At 38.8% G+C, this 23,101-nt stretch overlaps 1 protein-coding gene across 15 annotated transcripts in view; it reads left to right on the forward strand.

Annotated features, from left to right (window-relative positions):
* The window catches only part of NPAS3 (neuronal PAS domain protein 3), an 876,176-nt gene that overhangs the window by 744,087 nt on the left and 108,988 nt on the right, over positions 1-23,101 (forward strand). For all 15 annotated transcript variants that reach the window (XM_054529993.2, XM_054529994.2, XM_054529997.2 and 12 more), the window contains one exon: positions 6,312-6,486. In XM_054529993.2, coding sequence (XP_054385968.1) covers positions 6,312-6,486 — 175 coding nt within the window. The remainder of the gene's footprint in view (positions 1-6,311; positions 6,487-23,101) is intronic.

Consider the following 23,101-nt stretch of genomic DNA (forward strand, 5'->3'; position numbering starts at 1 on the left):
TGTTGTTTGTTTTTTGGGGTTTTTTGTTTGTTTTTGAGACAGAGTCTCACTCTTGTCGCCCAGGCTGGAGTGCAATGTCGTGATCTCAGCTCACTGCAACCTCGGCCTCCTGGGCCTCCTGGGTTCCAGCGATTCTCCTGCCTCAGCCTCCCGTATGCAGTGTCTCTTTGGGTGCTGCGGTTGCAATTTTCAAGTCAGGCACTCCCGGGGTGATAGAAAAATGTACGTACAACAAAAAAAACGTACTTAATGGATTCCCATGGGAGCCAAAATGTTTATTTTTGAAGATAAAATAAACACATGATGTAGTATCTTTTAGCTAAAATTCTTCTAAGGGAAGCCTCCGTTAACATATCTGTAAAAAGAGAGTGGATTCGTGTTCTTATTTGATGACACAGGAAGGATGTTTCGTTCTATCTCGTCATTCTGTTATAGAATCTTTCTTCTTGTTCTACTAATTTATACACGTATTTCTGTAACAGACCCAATGCTTTTATGCGTTTTTCTTCAGATAAGTCAGCAAATACATAGAATGAGACAGAGCAGTAAAGAACATCAAGTTTCTGTCAAAAGAGTTCATAAATATTCAGTGGAGTTCTGCAATATGTAGGAAGTTATGAAGATGGCATTAAGATACCAGTAAATCCAAAGAAAACCTACGCTAATCAAGCTATCATATCTTATTATATTTTATTCTCTTATCACTTTATTATCCTTCAATAATATAAATGTGACCCCCCCCCCAAAAAAAAAAAAAAAAAAAAAAAAAAAAAAAAACTACAAAACCTGACCTGCTGTGGTGAGATAGGACTTCCACCTGATCCTGGCTCGGGATTTTCTAACCAGGATGTCAGGGTCTCTTGCTAGATCTGAAGGCCTCACCTGGGAGTTTAGTTTCCGAGCCACTTACCACAAACAGAGTCCTCTCAGGAATGACCTTTTATTCAGATATTGCTAGCACTGCCTAAGGGAGTGGGGCCTGGATGCAGAAGGACTCCTGAGAAAGAGATTAAGAGCCCTTGTGGTAACCTCAGTGCCCTCAAAGTATTTTTTAATATCAGCCTTACAAAAGGTTTATGACATTCTACCTTAAATAGTGGGTTTTAAATGATCCTTTCTATTGATAAAAATCAACTTTGTATTGTTCCTAAGACTGAAATATTCTAAAAGAAAGAAATAATTGAAAATAGATGTATGGCCTTTCTTTATCAAAGTATTCTCTTAAGTTGTTCCAATATGGAGATAACTTACAAGATCTCTGCCTACTCCTCATCTGCACCAAACCCCTTCAATCAAAGAAGCACTGAATTCAATGAGTTGCACTGTTAGTACATCACTGTAGTTAAAAAGTATTGCTCACTCCTGGGGAGCAAGCAAAGGCTATTGACATACTTGCTTGATGTATGAAAAGACAAATTAGTCCCCCATCCTATCTACCAGCAGGGTACAATGACCTGACATGGAAAAGTCAACTCAAACCACTGTATAATATATTTACATTTTTTTCCAGGAAACTTCAGAGTTACCAAATCAGCTGTGTCTAGTGTGCAAATTACATGCAAGCTAACAGAATGTGAAATAAATTTGACAAAGGCTGTGTGGTTTAGCTTGACTATGGGATATGCTGGATGGCACTAGTGACTATGGCTTGTCCTGGAGGAATCTATGGTAACGTTGGGCAGGGCAAGGCAGGAAAAAAAGAGTTTAAACAAAATGCTGTTTCTGGATGTGATTATTTATTACTTGTTGCCTATCTGTCTGCTGCCCCTGATGCATTCTCAGCTGTTTTGTGATACACTAAGCAACGTGAGAGAGTAAGTTCTCTTCCAGAGTCATTCAGCTGGATTAAAGTTAGACCAAGTGGGTGAAGTTGGAAACAGTCATGCTTCCTTCTTCTTCTGCTACTAGAGAAACAATTCGAAGATCAATGGGTCTGTTATCTTGAGTTTCATAAACAGAACATGGATTTTTGAAATTCTCACAGTTGCCTTAGAATGCAATTTGCACTCATCAGAAGAACACATTATTGGAGGGGGGAAAGCTCTACTTTTCCATTAGATCATAATTAAGGATTGAAGACAGGACCAATAATTAATATAAAATGAAATTTCTCTAAATTTCTACTATTGGTGATTTGAAGGGATAGTTAAGAAATATTAATTTTTATGGAACTATGTTACAGTTCAGATAATGAAGACATAAGCGTGTGAACACTGGAAGCTAACCAGTTAAACAGAGTTTTGCCATAGATTGGAAACAAGTGGGTTATGAAAGACGGACACTATTCTCTTAAAGAGTTTCTTAAAACCTGTCCCTTCCTGGCACTTATACAATCCCATCCTCAGCTGAACTCAAGGACTTACTGCAAATAAATAGATTATGATGCTATATTATAATACATTTTAAGGAATAAATAATGTTATTATTACAATGCCATTATAGTAACATAAAAGAACCAACTTAAACTTTTCCAAATCAAGTACAAGTAAAAGAAATTTTTTTCAGACCCAAATATCCATTCTTTATTCATTCAACAAAACATTTGTAATATACCTACTAAACATAACAGACTAGTCCTAGCTCTCAGCAGGCACATGTTTTGGAAGAGGTGGTAACAGAAGATTTAAAGGTACCTAATTAACATTGGATTGGAGCTCTGTTTATTTTTCCAACCTGAAGCTAACATGAAGTAATGTCTGTTCATCAAGCAAAAAATTCTCCGTCTTGCTGTCTGTAGTCTATTTTGAGGCACAGAATTTAGTGGCAGGAAACATGAGTTCTAGTCTGTCTCACCTGGTGAGTATCCATAAGAGAGAAAAAAAAAAAATCAGACAAGGGTTTAGTGGGAAAAGTGGTGGACTGAGAATTAGACAGTTGGGCTCACAGCCCTGTTTCTACCACTAAACAGCTGGGTAAACTTGAACATGCATTTTAACTTCTCAGGACTGTAGAGCTTTTTCCCATTAAATAAGGAGATATTAATAGATGGTTTTTAAGGTGTCTTCTGGCTCTAAAATTTAAGTGAAATGAAGTCAAAGCAGTATGAGAAATGTTGAAAGTGTTAGATACATGTAAGATGTGATGATAATGATGATGACGACTCAGGTGCATATATAAGTTGACCTTTGCCTAATCCTACCTCTGTTTTGGTTTAGTACACCTCCTTTAGTGCCTTCTTTTGGCCAAAGAGTTCAGTGGCAAAGCATCTCCAGCTCCAGGGGATTGGCAGGCTGCCTGCCCTCGGCCTCCTCCCTTCATGGTGCTCAGTGTTCTTTCCTGAATAAAGCAAGGCTGAAGCGCAGGGAAACTCAGAGGCCTCTGCTTAGCCTCTATGGCTGCCAGTGCTACTACCTGAGGGGTAATAGGTCAAGTGGGCTTTGAACCAAATTCTGTTTCCACTCTTGGCCTCTTCCAGTATTCACGTTCTTTTGTAAACTGAACATGATCATACCAGTTCAAAAGATTGTTACGAGGATTAATCAAAGCAAAGCACAAAAATTAGTACTTTTTGCACATAGTAGGTAACTGCCAGTATTGTTATTGTTAAGGCTGAAAGCATGTGTCACCCCCTGCTGACTAAAGTGATGTCCCAAAGTGAGGACACAAAATTACACAATAATATACATTTCTTCATGTCATTCATCCTGATCCACCAAACAGCAACAACGACAAGACGTGTTTGTGGTGCTTATTTCTCACAAAGTGGTTTCTTTTGCATAGTTTCATTAGATTTTCAAAATTAGGCTGAGAGGCAGGTAAACCAAGTCTTGTCTTCTTCCCAGCTCTCAGGGCCACAGCCTTGTACCATTCCCAAGGAACAAAACTCCAGGGGGGCATCCATGTGGAATACAATGTGAATGGTTCTCCTAGGGCCCTGCAGAGCAGCAATGCTGCCACTTTTAGAAGAGGAAACTGAAGCCCAGGGAGGTCAAATTAATTGTCCAATGTCACACAACTGAGGAGGAAGATTCTGGTCTTGAAGTCAGGTTATGCCTCCAAGTAGTGGGACGTTCCTCCACACTGTGTGGCCTTAACTACAGTATACATATAAACACTATGATGGTGTCAAACTCTCAGTGCCCACCTCACCCTCATCATTAAGCTTTGAGGTATGTTGGTGGGAAATCCCATGAGGCCTCAGGGAGAAAAAGTCCTCACCATGCCCTAGTGCTCTGTGGCACATCAAGACTCAGTCTTGCCCTAGATGTGCCATACTCCGGACATTATTGTATAGGAAGGAAGTATCTGCACATCCAAGCAAATCAGGATGTGGAGAGAGTGGCCTATTTCTGCTCTCTATAAGACTAGCTTACATGAATATTCAATAACCAGCTCCCCTAAAAAAAAATCTATTTTATCTGCCATTTGTGTTGTCATCCTATCACGATCTATGGTCGGTGCCAAAAGGCACCTGAAGTATTAAAGGAAAAAATTAGTTTGAGAAAAGTGACAGAAATATTTATGAAAGTGCTACAATTGGACTCCATGCAAAACGAGAGTGACTTCCTCATATTCACTAATCTCCAAACAAAATAACCATCAAGAAATATTAAAACACACATTTTATTAGTTTCATTTAATTTCTTAATTGCTCAAAGTCAGTTTACCCATTTATTACTGTGTGAAGTGCTTAGAGGCAAGGCGCACATTAAAGGGATTATTTCCATGTAATCCCCCCCTCCCAGAGGGTAAGAGCTGATCACTGTGAATCCCGATTTACGCTCTGTAACAATACCAAATGGAGGAAATGGGGATTGTAAAATGATATAGTCAGCGGTTGGGTGATACAGTAGGAGAGTGCAATTTAATAGCAAGAGAAAAATACCTAATTTTCTGTAAAAGTTATGCGAGCCTTTTTCAGGAATAGCTATTAACCAAACTGAATTTAGCCTCCTATTTTTCTGACTATACCTATGTTAATTGATAGATGTGGAAGGTCTGCAGCCTGTTAAGATGTTAATCAAATGGAGTCTGGGAGTAGATGTGATCATGTTACCGGGACTTGGAGTTCTGGGGACAAGAATTGCTCTGAGTATTACAGTTTCTGTGACAGTTTTTCCACCGCCAGTCTTCCTTCTTGGCATGCAAGGGTGCAGGCACGCAGGTGGAATCTGGAGGGATGCTAGAAATTATCCTGGAAAGGGAAGTGAGGTAGGCAGGGGTTCTAGGTAAATATCCACCAAGAAACGTGTGACAATCTGAAGCTCTGGCAGCTTCCATGGTACGTCATAGCTGGCCTGAAACCATTGCACTCCGGAAGACCGGGAAACCCATTAGTGACCGGGGAAAGAGCTTCTGCTTGTCCTGTTGCTGACACATCTCTCCCTGTTGTATGTACATGTAATGTAGAGCATTACCACTATTCTTAGGAGATAAAACTTAGAGCATTAGAGGAGTACAGAGGTAAGGCCAGTCCTTACCAGCAACTTCTGCCCCTTCAGACGGCGCACAACTCAGACGCAGGGGTCATGCCTGACAGCATTAAAATAGTCAGTGCCTCTACTTCAGGCTGAAACAGTTCTGATATTTGATATTCATTCTCTGCCTTTAGAGTTAGCCTGATTCAAAGAGTATACAAAATAAAACATTTTTTAAAAAGCCTTCAAGGAGATTTGTACTATGTATCCTATTAGATTGAAGGCAAAACAAGCTGATTGCAGCAGAAAAAAAATACGGCTGCTTCAGACCCCAGCTGACCTCTTTTATATGGAAAATCCCTCATACGATTACAGAGCTAATGAGTAATTTTTAATGAAAACATTATGCCTCTGCATATATTTGTAAGCAGTCCTTCTTACATTTAAATTTACATGGAAGTCAGATGATATGTATAAAAACACATCTTGGAAATCTGTGTATTTTAAGGAAAACACTCGACTGCTATCTCTGGCTGTTTCTATAGCTGTTCCTATCCAAAACCCAAACTTCCCAATAAGAAAACTGTAGAATTCAGTCAATCATCTGGTTGACACCAAACACGCAAGTATTTGATGATGCGTGGATAAAACAGCTGAATACAAGGCAGACTCGTCCACATTTCACAGAATGTTTTGGCTTTATGCAAACAACAGTGTGTGAGAAAAAAAAAAAAAATACTGAGCTTAACAATTGCTAAATAAATACATGTGAAAAAATCTTTCTCTTTCACCTCAAGAATTCTTAAGTATTTGAAGATGAAGACAGAACCAGGATTGCTTCTGGGACCTGAATGTATTTTCTGTTCTACTCAGAATCTGAATCACTGTGTTGAATTTGAAAATGGAGAAGCCTATATAATGCCTTTCCTTCCTGCCCTTTCCCTCCCCCTCTAGGTGGAGCTGACAGGCAGCAGTGTCTTTGACTATGTCCACCCCGGAGATCACGTGGAGATGGCTGAGCAGCTGGGCATGAAGCTCCCCCCTGGGCGGGGTCTCCTGTCGCAGGGCACTACTGAGGATGGAGCCAGCTCAGCATCTTCCTCCTCTCAGTCGGAGACCCCCGAGCCAGGTGGGAATTGCAAACCCAATGTGTGGGTTGGTGGGCAGGACCTTTGCCAAATGAGTGTGCTCAAGTTACCCATGTGAAGAGACTATAAATAGGTCTAAGGGTATTTAACAATTCCATGCAGCTTCCAGTCCCATGTGGTAATTAAATAAGGAAGAGATTTGAAAATAAGGAGACATTTTAATAAGTATAATCCAGAGATCTAATTTCAGTTGAACAATACATGTAGTAGGTACTAGTTCTTTTAGTTTCTCCTTCAAATTACTAGAGGGAAAATCTTCCGATTTGGAATACCCTCTTCATTTTATTGTTACCATGGCTAAATGTAATGCATTTATTTATTATTCAGCAAAATCTATGGCAGAGGCATTCCAAATAGTAGCTTGTGGAGAATTAAAAAAGTATTAGGGACTTGTAGAAATCTTGGTTCCTTTATTTTTTTTAAGCATCAGAAGGTACTTGAGAGATGTGAACAGATAAATTAAGGCTAAAAAGAAAACAGAAATGGCTACATTTTAAACTGCCTTTCTACCCTCAGTATTTAATTAGATCAATTGTATAGAGGAATGAACAGAGGTGACATTCCTCATTGGGATTCCTTCCAGGACTCTTATAGACTTTGCATTCAGAATGTTCCCATTTTCATTGTGTTGTACTGATGATAATTTAAGTATTAGGGGAAAATCCATTTATAAATTAAACAAAATGACTTGATATCCATCAGTCCCCTAGTTCATCAAGCTGTTCAAACACGGGGAAGATTGGCTGGTCGGCCTGGGTCTTCCGAGAGCGCTGGTAATTAGATCTGCGAAGGATTTATTCTTTGCTGATTGGGGCTTTAAATTAATTGAAGTTCCACATTTGTGGTTTTGTCCTTTTTGTACTTTTTTAGAGGAGATATTTCATATTCTTGTGTGGTGGAGTGCTTGGCCAAGCAGCAGTGGTTTAAATGTTAATTTTTCTCATGAGAAGTTTAAGATTTTTTACTAAATCAAGGCCTGATTTGAAGTGCAAAGTTGTATTTGCTTACTTGCAAAATTATTTTTTCACTCTTCAAAGATGCTTGTACTTTACTTGATCTGTTGTTTTAAAATAGATTCATAATACAAAAGCATTTTATTAACAAGAAAAATAGAAAAACCTATGTTAAGATTAACGTTAAAATAACTCAACATACTTCCAAGACAATAATTTGGCCTGCCTAGAAGTAATCACCATATGTTTTCTCACACAATCACAATATGTTTTCCTCACACAGAGGGAAAAAAAAAAAAAAAAAACATTTGACTCTTGGAAGTATTTTAAGAACCAATCCATTTTCCTCACTGAAGTTAACTTCTAGGGCATTCATTATTCTTAGCATTGGTGAAGTTAAGTTTCTAGGGCATTCATTATTCTTAGCATTGGTGATCATCCTTCTCCAGTGAGCTCCACACATGAGAAAAGAGAATATTTAAGATTATTCTTTACCTTTTAAAATGAAAACACTTTTGTTCAGGTGGGGAAGTGATATATTCTTATACCACAGCTCACTGACTTTACTGAGCAATTATGTCAGTGAGATAACTGGAACTGTTTTTTAGTCAATAGAATGTTCATATCTGGGCATATTTGAGAAACAGCACATGCAAACGGTTTTCTACTCTTTCATCCTGATGTTGGAGAACCTCTTCCTCATGACTCAAACACGCAGCATGAAAGAATTTAAGTTTCTACGCCTTTGTATGAGGGAAGGTCTTGGAAAAGTTTGTTTCCTTGAATCACAAATGCTCAAGTTTGAAAGGATCTTCGTGATCCTTTTATCCAACCTCCAACATACGTAGCCGAATCTCTACAGCAAAACCAGCAGGCAACCTTTCCAGTCTCTGCTAGATTCTGCCCCTGATAGGAAGCTCATGAACTTGCAAGGCTGCCCGCTCCCTTGTTGAGTAGTTCTCGTAGATAGCTATGCCTGATATGGAGCCCAAATCTACTTCGCTGCAACTTCCCACTGATCCAAGGTTTGCCCTCTGGGACATTTCTGATTTGCTCCTTCTTCCCTAGCATAGCTTCTCATACATGTGAAGTCAATTACATCAGATCCTCCTTTCCTCCTGTCATCCTTCTCCTTTCCTCCTGTCATCCTTCTCCTTTCCAGGTCAAACAGTGCTAATTCCACAACCCTTATTCAATGGCATGTTCCTAAACGCCTCACCATCCTAGTCATCCTGCCCTGGCTGTGCTTCAGTTTGTAGGGAACCCTCTAAAAATATAGTGAAGAGAATAGCACAGCCCTCTAGATATATTCTGATTAGTGCAAAGCAGAGGAACTGTCTACCTTTCTCAGGATAGGCTACTATACCTCTCTTAATGCAGCCTAAGGTTAAATTTGGTCTTCTTGGAAGCTAGATCATCCTGTCAATTCATACTGAGCTTGATGTCTCCCCAAATACATGTTGACAGTGAGACTTTGGGAGAAAAAAAAAAATCCACGCCTGTAAACCAGTTCTGCTAGAGTATCCTAGGCTAGAGTCTAAATACAACAGCAAGCCCAAATAAATATGTCAATATAAGAACTCTCATAAATCCCGTGCCTTCTGTGAAGCCCTAGCATGCATAAAATAACCCTAGGTACGCTAGGAGAACACAGTTCTTACAGATTATTACTTCTAGATTGTAGGAGAATATGTATCTCCTTCAACTGTTACCTCTCTCCTTTAAAGGTACTCTATCATTTAACATTGAAGTGTGATAGAAAGATACTATAAATTTACTTAGGTTTCCTTCCCCTGCCTTCACCAGCCTTCCTTTAGCCATCCTTGCTAGTGAGATTGAAAACTCTGCCTTCCACATCACTTAACTTGGGCTCATTAGCTACACTCACATAAGAAGAGGCTCCCTTCCTTGATGGTGAATGTGACTCTCACCAGTGGAGAACATTAAGCTACCTTAACCTTCAAAGTCTGCAGTGTTGGTTATTTTCTATCTTTGGCTTAAAAAAGCAATTAGATTGACTGCTCAAATACTGAAAAGCAGCGTGGGGTGCTACCTTGAATGAAATATCTTTACTAATGCAGATGATGGCTCCAAGGGAATTACTTAAAAAGTTCATGTCAGGCACTACATCACAAAGCTGCTTACGTTTCTTAAAAGCTGAAAGAATTTTAACAAGATTTCCTAATTCTTAATAACATGAAGGAACATTTTTGAAGACTGTTGTTCATTGCATCATAATCTCTTAAACTCTGATAAAACACAGATTCTTTTTTAAATAGTGGTGTAATTTAGTTGGGAAAGGGATATTGATATATGGTTATTATGAAAATGAAAGGACTAGTAGGTATGGAATTTTTCAGAAGCCCTGATATGTTCAGCGTAGCATTACTAAATGACTGAAATCTAAATAACATTTGGCATTATAATAAAAGGAAATAAGTGACTAAGCCAGCCTAAGAGGCAGTGATACTATGCCACGATAGGAATTCTGTCTCTTTGAACTGCCAGCCCTGAGATTGTCTTGTCCTGACTCAGCCTCAGGATAATGGAGGAGAAAAAAAGAGCCATTGATTGTACAGCAAACCCAAATAAATATTTTATATGTAGGCACATTTTTTAACAGTTTAGTCAATGTATTATCTCAGAGAAATCTTAAGTCACGCAAAAGATAAATGAGTGGCCTTGTTTAAAATGTTATAAAGTCCAAGAGTGCCTATTTAGGGGTTGATTGGAACATTCTGGAAGAGACTGCCCTCTGCTGTCCTGCAGGCCCCCGCAGTATGAGGAGCACAGAACCTCTGACCAATGGCATTTGGAGGGTTTTCTTTTTGCAGATCTGCTTGTGCCTTTTCGTTATTACTCTTAATGATTCTGCCATCTTGGGATTATGAGTACTAGCCTCATCTTTTTCTTAAATTTCAGTGCCATGCCTTTTAAATGCTTAGTAAACAGAAAAGCAGCTCTCAAGAAATCCTGGAGGAACTTTAAAACTCTTCCAATGTTGAAGGCAAATAGTAATATTCTCTGTGTTAGGCTGTAAAAGTGTTGTGTTTTACTCCTTCTTCCTTCTTAGTAAACAGCTTTATTTTTTCCAATTATAAAATTAATTCAGGCCCATTGTGAAAAATTCAGAGAATTCAGGGAAAAAGGAGTAAAGACCACCACCATCCCACTATCTAGAAATAACCATTCTTCATATATATGCACTACGTACCCTCCTAGATTTAGTTTCTGTTCCTGTGTATGTAGGTACGTATGTGTTTGCTGGGGCTTTTGATATTTCTTTCTAAAATAAGATTGTAATGTATATACTTCTGGTAACTAGCTTTTTCATTTTCATGTTTCTCTAAGATAAAATTCCCTTTCTGTCTCCAGTGGTTTGCTTCCCACCAGCGAGTGATCAGTTTCTTCTGTAGGACCCCTGTCAGGAAGAACATGCCTGGATCCTGCTTCAGAGAGAACTCAGCCAGGGCAAGGGGCTCTTGTGGCTTTTTGAGTGGGTGTGAGCTCATAGAGGGGAAAATCAATACTGTACCAGGATTTAGACAATTTAGCAAAATGCATGAGGCAGTACTTTGGATGATGAATAACTACAGCTGCATGGCTAACCCATTGGTTGTGTAAAATATGGGTTATCATGTTTTGTCTACATTTTCAGGCAGAATCTAGCCTGTTTTGTGGCATTAGGATCATCATTATAGTAGTATGATTTTTATGCTATTATACCTACGCTATGTCCCGAATGTTTTTAAGGCCAGCAAAATGGAAACAGTAGAGTACTTGCCTGAGTGGAAATAATCTTCAGTTTCAACTTATGCCTCTGTGCTATGGTAAATTGCTAACTACTCCTAATTCTACAGGAACAGGAGCTCAATTCCTCTGACATCATTAGATGATTTTCACAGTAAGCGGTATAATTAGACGAACAAATGTCTAGGAATAACCATAAAGAACGTAAAAATTTATCTGAGGATCAGATCAATATTTTGTATTAAAAAACTGCTTGGATATGAGATATACTTGTACTTCTATGGGTGAATTATTTACTATCTGGTGTATTGTTGTGAAGGGATTTTTTCGTATTGGGTCAAGATTTCTATCAATGAGCTGAATTTAGAAGTTAGGCAAGGGAAACCATCTTACTAACCCCACATCCAACCCCAGTCCCCAGACAATGTGACTGTATCTACAGCACTTTCTGCTGTACTGCAAATGTCAAACAGAAGGTGTAATGGATTTAATATTAGCGCTGGCCAAGGTGTTGAGGGAGCTGTTAATAATGTCACTCCAGTTATTGATCTGAAGCCTTTAAAAATCAGGGAAATGTGAGAGATCCCCTACTGGGGAAAGGCATACAGTGACTGATTTTTATTGCCAATATATCTACATATACAGTAGCAACTTTCTGGAATTACGTTATCACCATTAATCCCATTAATAACTGAGATTTTTGGAGTCATTTTATGGTGAGATAATATCATGGAGACTGCTCAGCATGCTAATACTAAAAGATTGGACCAAGTTCTTTTATACATAAATAGGGCTCAAAATTCACATGGTGAGTACAGCATTCACACAAAGTGTCAAATGATAGAAAGTTCATTCACACTAGATTTATACTTAATGATAGAGTTAGAGCTATTGGAAGGGTAAGTGACAAAGAGTGTAGTCAGTAGGATGAGTAGTATGCTACTTTTGCCTCTCCAAAATTCTGAATACAAACATTGTAGTGACTAACTTAACATAGAAATGGAATTTGTTTGGACAATTAGTGTACCTTTTCAGGAAATTGCTAATCCTTCAATCTGAATTGCAGTTTGTATGCAATGAAATTCCTGCTTTCCATAGTCCCCAACTAATAAATGAAATTAAAATGTATAATTTATGATGAATGTTTATCAAACTGTAAACACACATTTAATTTCTTTCCATATTCATATACTATAGGCAAAGATAAAGCCATCAGATAAAGTACCATAGTGATCTCTGATGGACTGATTTAAAATGCATCCCTACTGGGGCTGTAGCAATGATCGGGACAAGTTCACGAGTCCCCCAGATCGGTCTGACTTCTGTTAATACCCAGGTGTGCCTGTATGCGGCGAGTCTAGCAGTCAGAAAGCAGCCTCACTACTAATCCTTTTGTGTAACCCAAAGAGATCATCATTTAGGCGTAAACACAGCTTTTATCCAAAATTATCTGTGTTTCTTAACTATGTCATCATTAAGAACTTACCTTCTTGCCAATCCTGAAATGAAGATGATGGGTGCACTCCAAGAGCAAGCCAGTGCTCTTACAAGGACTACCTTGCCAAACCTAGAATGATTCTTTTGCCTCAAAGAAGCTACCTTGATGCAGTACCATTTTTTCATGAGCAAAGTAGGCTATTTGTAAATGTCACCTTTATCCCCAGCTAAGCTAAACAAGATCCCCTGGAACTGCCACAGAAGGGAAAAATATTCTCCATTGCTTTTTTCTGGTGTGCAAGGCCTAGGCATACTTATCACCTTAATTTGTGTGTGTTCACACTTTGGTGTGCTTGTGTATAAAATGAGAACATTTGCAAAGCAAACTGTACTTTTAGAATCTTGCCTGAGGGAGCTAAAGAAAAATAAAGTAAAATCTCTCCTTCCCACTAGGATCTCCTGGCCCAATAGCTGAGCTCCACCCTTCCTTCCAGGCCAGCTCCCAGAAGGCACAGCTGCAACCCCAGGAATCCTTTGGGACCTAATTCCTTGACCCACACATTGATGACGCAACTAGCTACAGAAGGGCAGCCTCCCTTTTGTTCCCAGAGAAGATGTTGGATCTTGGCACAGTTCTGCATGCCATTCTGAAACTAACTTTCTCTTTCAAAATTTAAATCACAGTGGTTACAGCTCAGAAAAAAAAAAAATACAGCTTTTATATAAATTAATACAATGATATTTGCAGGGTAGCAAATGTTTTGTTCAATAATAGAAGCACAGGCCTCTTATCAAAATATACAGTAGGTTCTCTCAGTTTATATGCAGCATTCTTTTTCCAAATCTTCTATTGAAGGTTTAGGAAATCAATTTTTTAAACCCATTATTTTTAACAGTTTTTTCATGTAGCCTTCTAGGTCATAATTTTGACTTCTCTTTGCCGATAGTGATAGGGATATATTTTGCAAGTTTCTACAATGAAACCCGAGACAAGCTGTTAATTACGACCTGTTTTTCCTCATTTCAAAAAAAAAAAGGTGGCCGTCTTTGTCATTGGATAATTAAAAATTATAAATTCTATTTCTATAGCTCTTGCCTTGAACAAAGTACAAATTATTTGCTTTTAATACATACCACTGCACAGAAATTTCATCCCTGTCCAAATTATACCATTCTGAATTTTTCATCTGCACTAAACAGCAGACTTATGAAGGATCAGTTACCTAGCATTGACTGAGCTTTGCAGGGTGCACAGATCAGAAGAGGCAGAACTGGCTGGAAACCATTTCCACCCCTAGTGAGCAATTTACTCATGATTGCTTGGGGAAAATACTGGAAATATTGCTTCTGTGTAAAGTTTGCAACTTCCAGTTGTCAGCTCTTTGCCAACAGTTATTCCCAAGTATAGCTTTAGCAACAACGCTTACCCAGGCCACTGTGATAATGGTTGGCATTCATATCCTCTTGGTGTATGCAGAGCACAGAAACCACTAATTACAGGAGTTAATTCACACCACATCCCTCTGAGGCAGGTCAGTGTGTTATCCTTGTCTTACAGCTGGAGGAAAAGGTGATGGAAATTCTAAGTGGCTCACCCCAAGCTTCACAGGTTAGTTTTGTGGTTAAGATTAGAGGAAAGGGTACAATATTAGGGTTGCAGCAGGTGGGAAGCCTAGGAACTAGATGGAAAAAGAAGATAGGTCCCTGGTAGGAATTGAACCAGAGGAATTTTCTCCAAGGGGATTCTGAAGTTCAGAGAGAAACCTAACTATCCTCTTATGCACATATTTCATGGTGCTGTGGGTTTGTTTTTTTTTTAACATAGTCTCTTACTTAGAACTAAAATAAGCTATGTAATCCTTTTCTTTGCTCTTATTATTTCTTTTTATTTTTTATTTTTTTGAGATGGAGTCCGCTCTGTCGCCCAGGCTGGAGTGCAGTGGCACAATCTCGGCTCACTACAACCTCCACCTCTGGGGCTCAAGTGATTCTCCTGCCTCAGCCTCCCAAGTAGCTGGAACTATAGGTGCACACCACCACACCTAGATAATTAGAGATGGGGTTTCACCATGTTGGCCAGGCTCATCTTGAACTCCTGACCTCAGGTGATCTGTCCACCTCGGCCTCCCAAAGTGCTAGGATTATAGGCATAAGCCGCCACACCCGGCCGCTTTGCTCTCATTCTTGCATTTAAACTCATAGCACAGTGATCAGTAAGTAGCATGTGAATACATTATAGGCACAGTTCAACCCTAAGTCACTTGGTCTGCATCAGCCATATGCCTCCCCAGCCAGGATCACAGCCAACATCATCCATGTACACTTGGACTGTGCTCTGTGTCAGCCAAGACTGGGCCAGATTCCGTGCAGTTTCTCCAGGCTCTTCCTTTCAGAGCCAGTCTTCCAAGGCAGGTGTGAGATGAAAAAGAGCAGGCAGAGCAGAGCAATGGTGTTCATCAGGAGGTGGACATGTCCCACTGGAGGGATCTGCTCATGAAACACAATCATGGTTTCTTGGGACCCATGGGAAACACTGCCCATCATCTATTAGTAGAAGAATTAGCTTGAGGGAAGAACTTGTATCTTTTCTCTAGTTGTTATTAACTAGAATGAATTTTCATTCAAGATTCAGACCCACTTGCTAACGGGGATTGTGTAGATTATTCAACATCCACTGATTGAATGTCCACCACGTGTCAGACATAAAAAACACCGAGGAAATAATGACGAGGCTCCCCACCTCCCAGGAGCTGACCATCACGTGAGGGGGACAGATGAGTAACACAGTGCGGGAGCGTGGTAATGAGGATCAGGACACTATGGTGCATAAGTAGGATAGCATCATAGCACACACCACCGCTGCTAGCAGTCTTGGCAGAGCTATCTATCTCAGGCTTAAAACTTCAACCCTAAAATTAGTAGCCCAGAAATTTGCTTATTTGGGAACACATTGCTTTGACATGCCCAAACATATCAAGACCATGATTATCAGGGACTGATGGACGTTATCAAGGGTTTGTTTTTGTTCATTTGTTTAATTAGCCTAAAAATTGCCTAACACTGCGCCTGCTGCATGATAGGTTCACAGAAATACTAGTCCCTCTGCCTGTTACTTTTTCTGGCTCTGTAGGAGTGTCCTCAGTGAGAAGTACCCCAAACAGCCTCCCTTCCATTTATATAGGGCAGATTTCACCAACTGAAATTCAGGAAATTCTAACTTTGGAAAATGGTACTGATGCTTTTAGCTTTGTCTACTCAAAGTATAACTTGTTGCAAATATTCTGATAACATTAATGATATATTAATAGCTTTCATTATCTTTTACCTCTATGTTCCAATTACAGGAGTGGGCGTTTATGAGTACTTGATTTTTCAAAATGACCCTACACCAAGGTTAGAGATGGTAAAGAACTTGCCCCCACACCAGAGTAGACACTGGACCCAGGGTTTGAACTCAGGCCATGTTTTTATTGTAAGCACTTTGCTATGTGCTTATACAGTACAGGAGAGGTAGATGTGACACCTTCCATTAGGAAATGGATTATTATATTATCATAGACGATTTATACATAGTCGACAACTAGAGAAGAAAGGAGGAGATAGTGCTGCTATCCTCAATTGTGGCATAAATATGGTAAAGAAATCAGTGAACAGCTCAATGATTGCAGGCTGGCCTTGATGAGGAGGGATGACCTATATGGCCTGCATGAAAACCACCCTAAGAGCAAAAAGGTAGAGATGATCTCCCAGGAGAGTCATCCCAGTAGCACAGTGGGAGTGAGCGTGCTGCATTTGGGAGGCAAGAAGGAGCCCTGTCTTCTTCACTGAGGCAAAGGTGCATGCTTATCCAGAATGGGCCCAGATCAGGGAGGAGCTGGGGTGCCAAGGTAAAGAATCTAAGATCCGTGTGCTAAGTTCTGAGTATGACTCATTGAAGAGAGCAGTGACCCACTGAAAACATTATTTGACTACTTATAAATTCAGAAAAAGTTTAGAAGGAAACTTCCTTGAGGATCATATTTTACGAGTACCCAAGAATTCCTGAATCCATTGGGCAACGCAATTGCTATTACTCATTGACTACTCACCACATGTCAGGCACTTTGCTAAGCCCATTTATATGCATCACCTCATTTATTTCTCACAAAACACTATTGAAGATGTTATTATTTTTCCCATTTTACAGATGAGTGGCCTAAGAAAAGAACAGTTTTTTAAAATTGTAAAAGTCATACAGATAGTAGGTAGAGAGTCTATAATTTGAACCCAAGCAGGCTGGCACCAGAGCCCCCGTACTTAACCCTTCCTCCAGTGTGCTTCTAAATAGCCCATCTAAAACAACTGTCCAACCCCTGCGCCTGAGACCACCAGCTAGGGATGCTCACCATCCTTCCCAGGCAGCTCTATTTGAGTAGTCTTCCCTATAACATAGGAAACTTATGTTCACTGGCCTTGATACTGGCTCATTTATTTTTATAAAAATGTACAGGATGGGTTGAACAGAGAAGACCAGAAACAAACAAACAAAAAAAGTCATTTAAGAGATTATTTCTATAATCCAGAAGTGAGTGAATAGACCTTGAGAAGAAACATTTTTGGGAGGCCTTGCAAAGGAAGAAATGATGATTTGGAATTAAGATAACATTTAGAAAAAGACAGAAATATGCCTGTGGTCACTCTGTAGCCAGGAGCTAATTATTAACGCTCTAGAAACTATGGAGGTCTTAAGCTTTCACACATGATTGGAATTGATGATGCCGTCTGTCCACTGTCACTTTTTTTTAATCAACTGGTAATAAAATATGGAAAATTTTGAAAATTACAAAATTACATATGCTATTGATCATGAACTATTAATACGTAAATATGCTTAGAGTTCAAAGCTGTTTCTTTACACTTTATTCAAGTATAGTGTATGTCTTTGGTAAAACATCAGCCTGCTAGCCAGTGCCTCTCACTCATCAGAGGGCATCCTCTCCAAATAAAAGCACTAACAAGAACATTCATAAAACTGATGTCAACAGAAAGAATTTAAACTCTACTTACTCTCCCGTGTCCAGCCATCTCTTTATTAGACACAGCAGGGGTTGATGTTAGAGGGAAATCAAAAGTATCAATTGATTGCCTGAATTACTGTTAGTCAAAATTAGGTAGAAACTTAGTTGATAACTTAAAAGTGAATTTTAAATTCGACCAGTATTTAGGAAAATACTTCCCATTTCACATTTCACATGTAAAAACATAGTTGCATGTCTATAGTTTAGATACACAAAACATTCATTCATTCTTTCATTTATTCTTTACTCATGTAATTTATTGTGAATGCATGCGCTAGGCTTTGTCCTAGATTCTGGGATGGGGTAGTTACCAAAAATGTCTCTGCTCTCCCAGAACCTGTAGCCACATAAACCACCTCCCAATAGGAGTCAAAAAATTTTCTGTAGAAAGATTCAGTTAATAGAGGTCTCCATTTTATACATGCTAGGTAAATCTATGTATCAGTTTGTAATGAACCACTTGGTCTTCTCTGCTTTCTAAAATGCACAGCTGATGTAAAGTCTAATACAGCACTTCCAAAATATATTCCTCCTCATAACTGCTCTGCAAGATGAACTTTTTTTTTCCAACTCTTATTTTAGGTTCAGAGGGTACATGTGCAGGTTACATGCATAAATTGCATATCACTGAGGTTTGATGTACAAATGATCCCATCACCTAAGTGGTAAGCCTAGTACCCACTAGGTAGTTTTTCAACCCTTGCCCAGAAAAAGAGTTCCCCAGTTAAATGGCAAAGGAAAAAACTTGGGAGCACATGTTCTAAATGGAAATTGACAATGAATGTTAGCTTAGTGAAAATTTGAAATTCACGTAAGATCAATAAACCTATGTTTTGAAACTAACCTTTCCCAATGTATTTGACTGTGGGAAACTTTTTTTTAAGAGAAACTCTTACTAATACCCCAAAAGCACATGATTAAGCACTGTACATGATCTTGTTTCTACTAGCTGGATGCCACCTTCCCCCATCCATGCCACTCTCTTCTTCCAAGACCCACCCAATGCAAGCAGAGTCACAGATGGGCCATTCTATTCAGAGGTTAAATTTTCCAGTTCATTTGGTAAATCTCCCAAAGGTTTCTCATCAGTCCTCAGGGTGTACTTCAAGCTTTCCCAAAAGTGAGCTCCTAGATGAATCTAGTAACTAACTGCAAAGTTTTAAGACAAGACCTGTCAACTCCAAGTTCCAAGTTTTTAGTGCAGTCCTAGGCTTTGATCTGAAGGCTCTCACATCTCTTTTCCACCCTGTCCTACCTATTCTTCATTTACGTAGGCAGAGCACAGAAGTCTCTGGTTTTTCCATCCATGATAATAATACACCAGTAGATTTTGGTGCAAAGATGTGATTACAGCTGCCCAGAGCAGTGCAGTGGTGGTAATCAGTTACTAGGTTGTTCTATCTGATTTGTAGGAATTCAGTTAAATTGCACTGCCTGTATTATAGACTTTTAAAATCTGCAGTCTTGTTAACTTGCAGGTTACCCTGATAATTGAGAGTTACTGTATATGAAGATGACAATCCTGACTGACATTTTAGGACATACTCCTTAAGCTAGCTCTGTATCAGGTACAAATATGTAGTACGTAGGGCCTTAGAACCAGACAGCCCATGTTGTGTTCACCTCCTGACTCTGTCATTTACTATATATGTGACCTTGAGCAAGTTAATTAACTTATATGTGCCTCAGTTTTCCCATTATAAATTTTTAGCCCTCTGGTCTAGGTTGGAGAATAATGTAGGAATGATCACTTGTTGGTTTTATCTTCAAATGAATTAATATATTAACATGTCTTATAAGAGTATAATGAGTTTAATACATACAAAATGCTTAAAACAGTAGTACGGCACAGAGTCAGTGTTCAGTTAGTATTATTATAAATTCTGTTGAACTAAGCATCCTCTTGTTACCAAGTTTATTCCTAACGGAAAGGCTGGCCAGGGGTTAGGTGACAGGAAATTGGCATCTAGGCATGAACAGCTTAAATTTGGGCTTCACTGACACAGTGCTCCAGTTACCTCACTTAAAGGGTCCAAATTCTACACAAATCATAGTACCCAAAAGATATGCTTCTGAAAAAACACAGACCCATAGACATACCCACAGATACACACATACACCCTACATGAGGTCCTTTTGTAAAGACTCCACTGAAGAGGAAATACTCTTCTGGAAACTGATAATTTACCTCTCCCTAACCTCTATAATATACAAATTCTGTTTTGCAGATTCACATTTTTTGTATGCTCAGTTTTCTTACAGTTTAACAGAGATGCATAATGCTTATTCTCAGAGGTCCATCCCACTGCTCCTAGCTTCAGCACACCAAGATACACCTGCTGACTTCCCTTTAAGGCTAGCTTGGAGGCTGGCCAGTTCCACTTTAGAATAGACCTTGATGTTAATCTCCAAGGGTTTGCAGCTTCTAGCCCGGCCTATTAAAATGTGTTCTGGTTATAACCCAACAATTTAGCTGATGAATAGTGTATATGACGTGCTTGACCGATATTTTCTCTTTTTATCTGGCTGGGCCATTGTGATATGACCACAGCCACGACGTGGGTTATGTACCATGAAAGACTAAGCAAGCCAGAATTGGACATTGGGTCTCCGCAACCTATGGCTCCTTTACTATCGAATCAGCTTTCATGCAGTGTTCCGGTCTGTCCTGGAGAATGGTGTGGTGGTACTCAGTATTGGTTTGAACTTTATGTGAATCAGTTTATTTTGTGTAGGAGGACTTCAGCTCATCACTAATCTTGAGAACTAAAATGAGTGTAGATCTGGTGGAATGCATCTGTAAAAGCAAGAGAGATGCCCAAATGCCCTGGCCATAGGTACTATATATGGACTTAAATAAATAAATTAAGAAACTCATTTCACGTAGGCCACCAAGCAGTCATGAGATGTTAGTGACTTTTAGTCACTGCCAACCTGGACAAAATTCAAGCCAATGACCTACGGGTGAAAGGCTCTATATATCCCATTACCAATCCCCTGAGCCATCCAGTCGCTCCTGACAAGGTATTTTATCATACAGAGTACAGTGCAGTACAATCGTCCAAATTCCTATACTGTCAGAAAATCTTCTACTATTTAAAATGAAAGAGAACATGTTAAAGAGAGGCAGAAACCCTAGTTTCTCAAATACAAGAGTCATTTCAATTAAAAAACATTTTGGAAGAAGGAGACGGGTATGTATACACGCATATATAGTGTTGAAAATTTTAATTCTAATATTTTTCATCATGTGTACTCCACTGCATATTTGATTCTGCCTCTGGATATTCAGTAAACTGGCATATTTTGGAGTTCCATTAAAAAAGTCATTATTTTTAGTTTAACATTTGTTAAAAAAAAAATGGATTCGTCAAGCCCATGGTGCTTTCTTTCCTAGCTTGTTTTTAAGTGTCATAAATAAATGACTTAAATGTCCCACAAGACGAATGTGCTTTAATCATCTAATGCACTCATTTATCCTAAGCCTTAACCTTAGTACTAAATTAAGTCTGTTGCAAAAACATAACTTCATCAAAAAACACCCATCAATCCTACATGGTTTTGATAAGCACATTTTAAAAACATAAACAATCAGACAGTTGTCAATCTGGGTGCAGCCCAGTTCCATTTAAGAGTTATTCACCAGCAGCTATATTTTATGCCCACACCACCAACAGAATTATAGAAAAGAATTGCTGGTATTTGGGCCTTTGCTGAGAGTTTATATTGTGAAATTGTGGGATGTGGAGGTACAGTTTATAAGAATATAAAATGGAACAAAGACTAGACAAAAGATGATCCTTATTCCAAATCAGATACATTCTGTTTTTGTTTTGGGAAAATATTAATAATTTCACAATGCCATAAATACATTAAAATTTTATGATCCCATATTTTGTAAATTGCGTGCCATGCCTTTGATTAATTTTCATTTGTTCATGGTCCTAAAAATCTGTCAAAGAATCTGGCTGCTCAAAGCTCATACATGAGTAATGATCACGGAAAGGTTTGGTGCAAGGAGAAATGAAGTGAAAATGTAATGGAATAAACACTTGACTAAATTGGGTACTTAATACCTCATAACTAAGAATTCACAGAATTTGGTGAAATCTTAGCTTTGACAGGTGCCCACTTTAATTTCAAATTAATTCTTAAGTCTTTCATTTGCCAACGGTACACTTTCATAGTAAGGCAAAGAAAACCTTCCCGTTTTTCCACTGGCTTCCTTGGGTTCTGTAGAATTATTACCACAGAGCCCCTTGGGGTTGTTGAATGCTTCCCTCAACCCCCAAATGGGGCTTTAAAATTTTTTAAAAATAGATAAGAGCATTCAGCAAATAGCTACATTGAGAATAAACTCAAAAATTATCACCAAGGCCCTTCCTCTGCCACAATTTGTCAAATCTGCTGATAGGAAACAAATTCTATTCATAATGATTTTATTTGGAGGGGGGGTGCTCTTGTGATTTGGTAGCAATTCAATTATAGTTTTGTGAGATAGTGAGCCCGGAGAGGGAATCCAGACTGACAAGAAATATGACAGGACAGTTACAGAGTGTTTATGCAATTAAACTTTCACTGACAATACCTGCAGAATGATGAATGCGTGGGCGGAGGTATGTGAGCGCAGGCAATGCCCCACAAGTATTGCCCATTTTTCATTATTATACAACTGTTCAGATCTTTCAAGAACAGACTGAAGTGAGGTGGAAAAGAGAGTGCTGTTCTGCAGCATGTTAACCAAATGCCTTTTTTAAAATCCCCTCCCTCCAATGGGTCTTGATGTGCCAGGTGATAAAAGAACATCTATTTTAGAAAAATGTTTCAAAAAGATTAAGATTTACCCTGAGCTTGACATATATTAATTTTGGATACCAAAAGAGGTTTTTATTCTTTTTTCTGTCTGCAACTTTATATCACTTCCCAACTGATAGAATAGTGCATAATTAAACTGTTGAGTTATTCATTTTATGCAAGCAGGTGCAAAGGGCACTATAAAAGTAGGATTTTACTGATGGTAGATTAAGAAAGAAAGGAGAAACTTAAAAGCCTTTTGTAGGGAACCACAAAAGCTTACAGACAAGATTAATTTGGTTGGACAAAATCTGTATTATATGTCTTGGTCTTCCAAAGATATATGAAATCAGGAAAGTTGCAGGATTGCAGAGCCTCTAGGAGACTAAGCAGAGTTTTTCAACTTAACCCTTATTTGGGGTATTTGTGTGAGACTATCAGTTTTTGGTGAGCTTTAGGGTTTTTTTAAACAAGGTTTTTAAAACAAGTGTTTAAGTAGCCCAATGTCTTAAAAAAAAAAAAAAAAAAAAAGCTTTGTGTTAATTTGTGTAGACTTTATCATAGCAAAATCAGCAGTGCCCGGAATAACAACTGAACTTGTAGCA

Source organism: Pongo abelii, chromosome 15 (genome assembly GCF_028885655.2).
Source record: "Pongo abelii isolate AG06213 chromosome 15, NHGRI_mPonAbe1-v2.0_pri, whole genome shotgun sequence".
In the NCBI taxonomy this organism is placed as follows: domain Eukaryota; kingdom Metazoa; phylum Chordata; class Mammalia; order Primates; family Hominidae; genus Pongo; species Pongo abelii.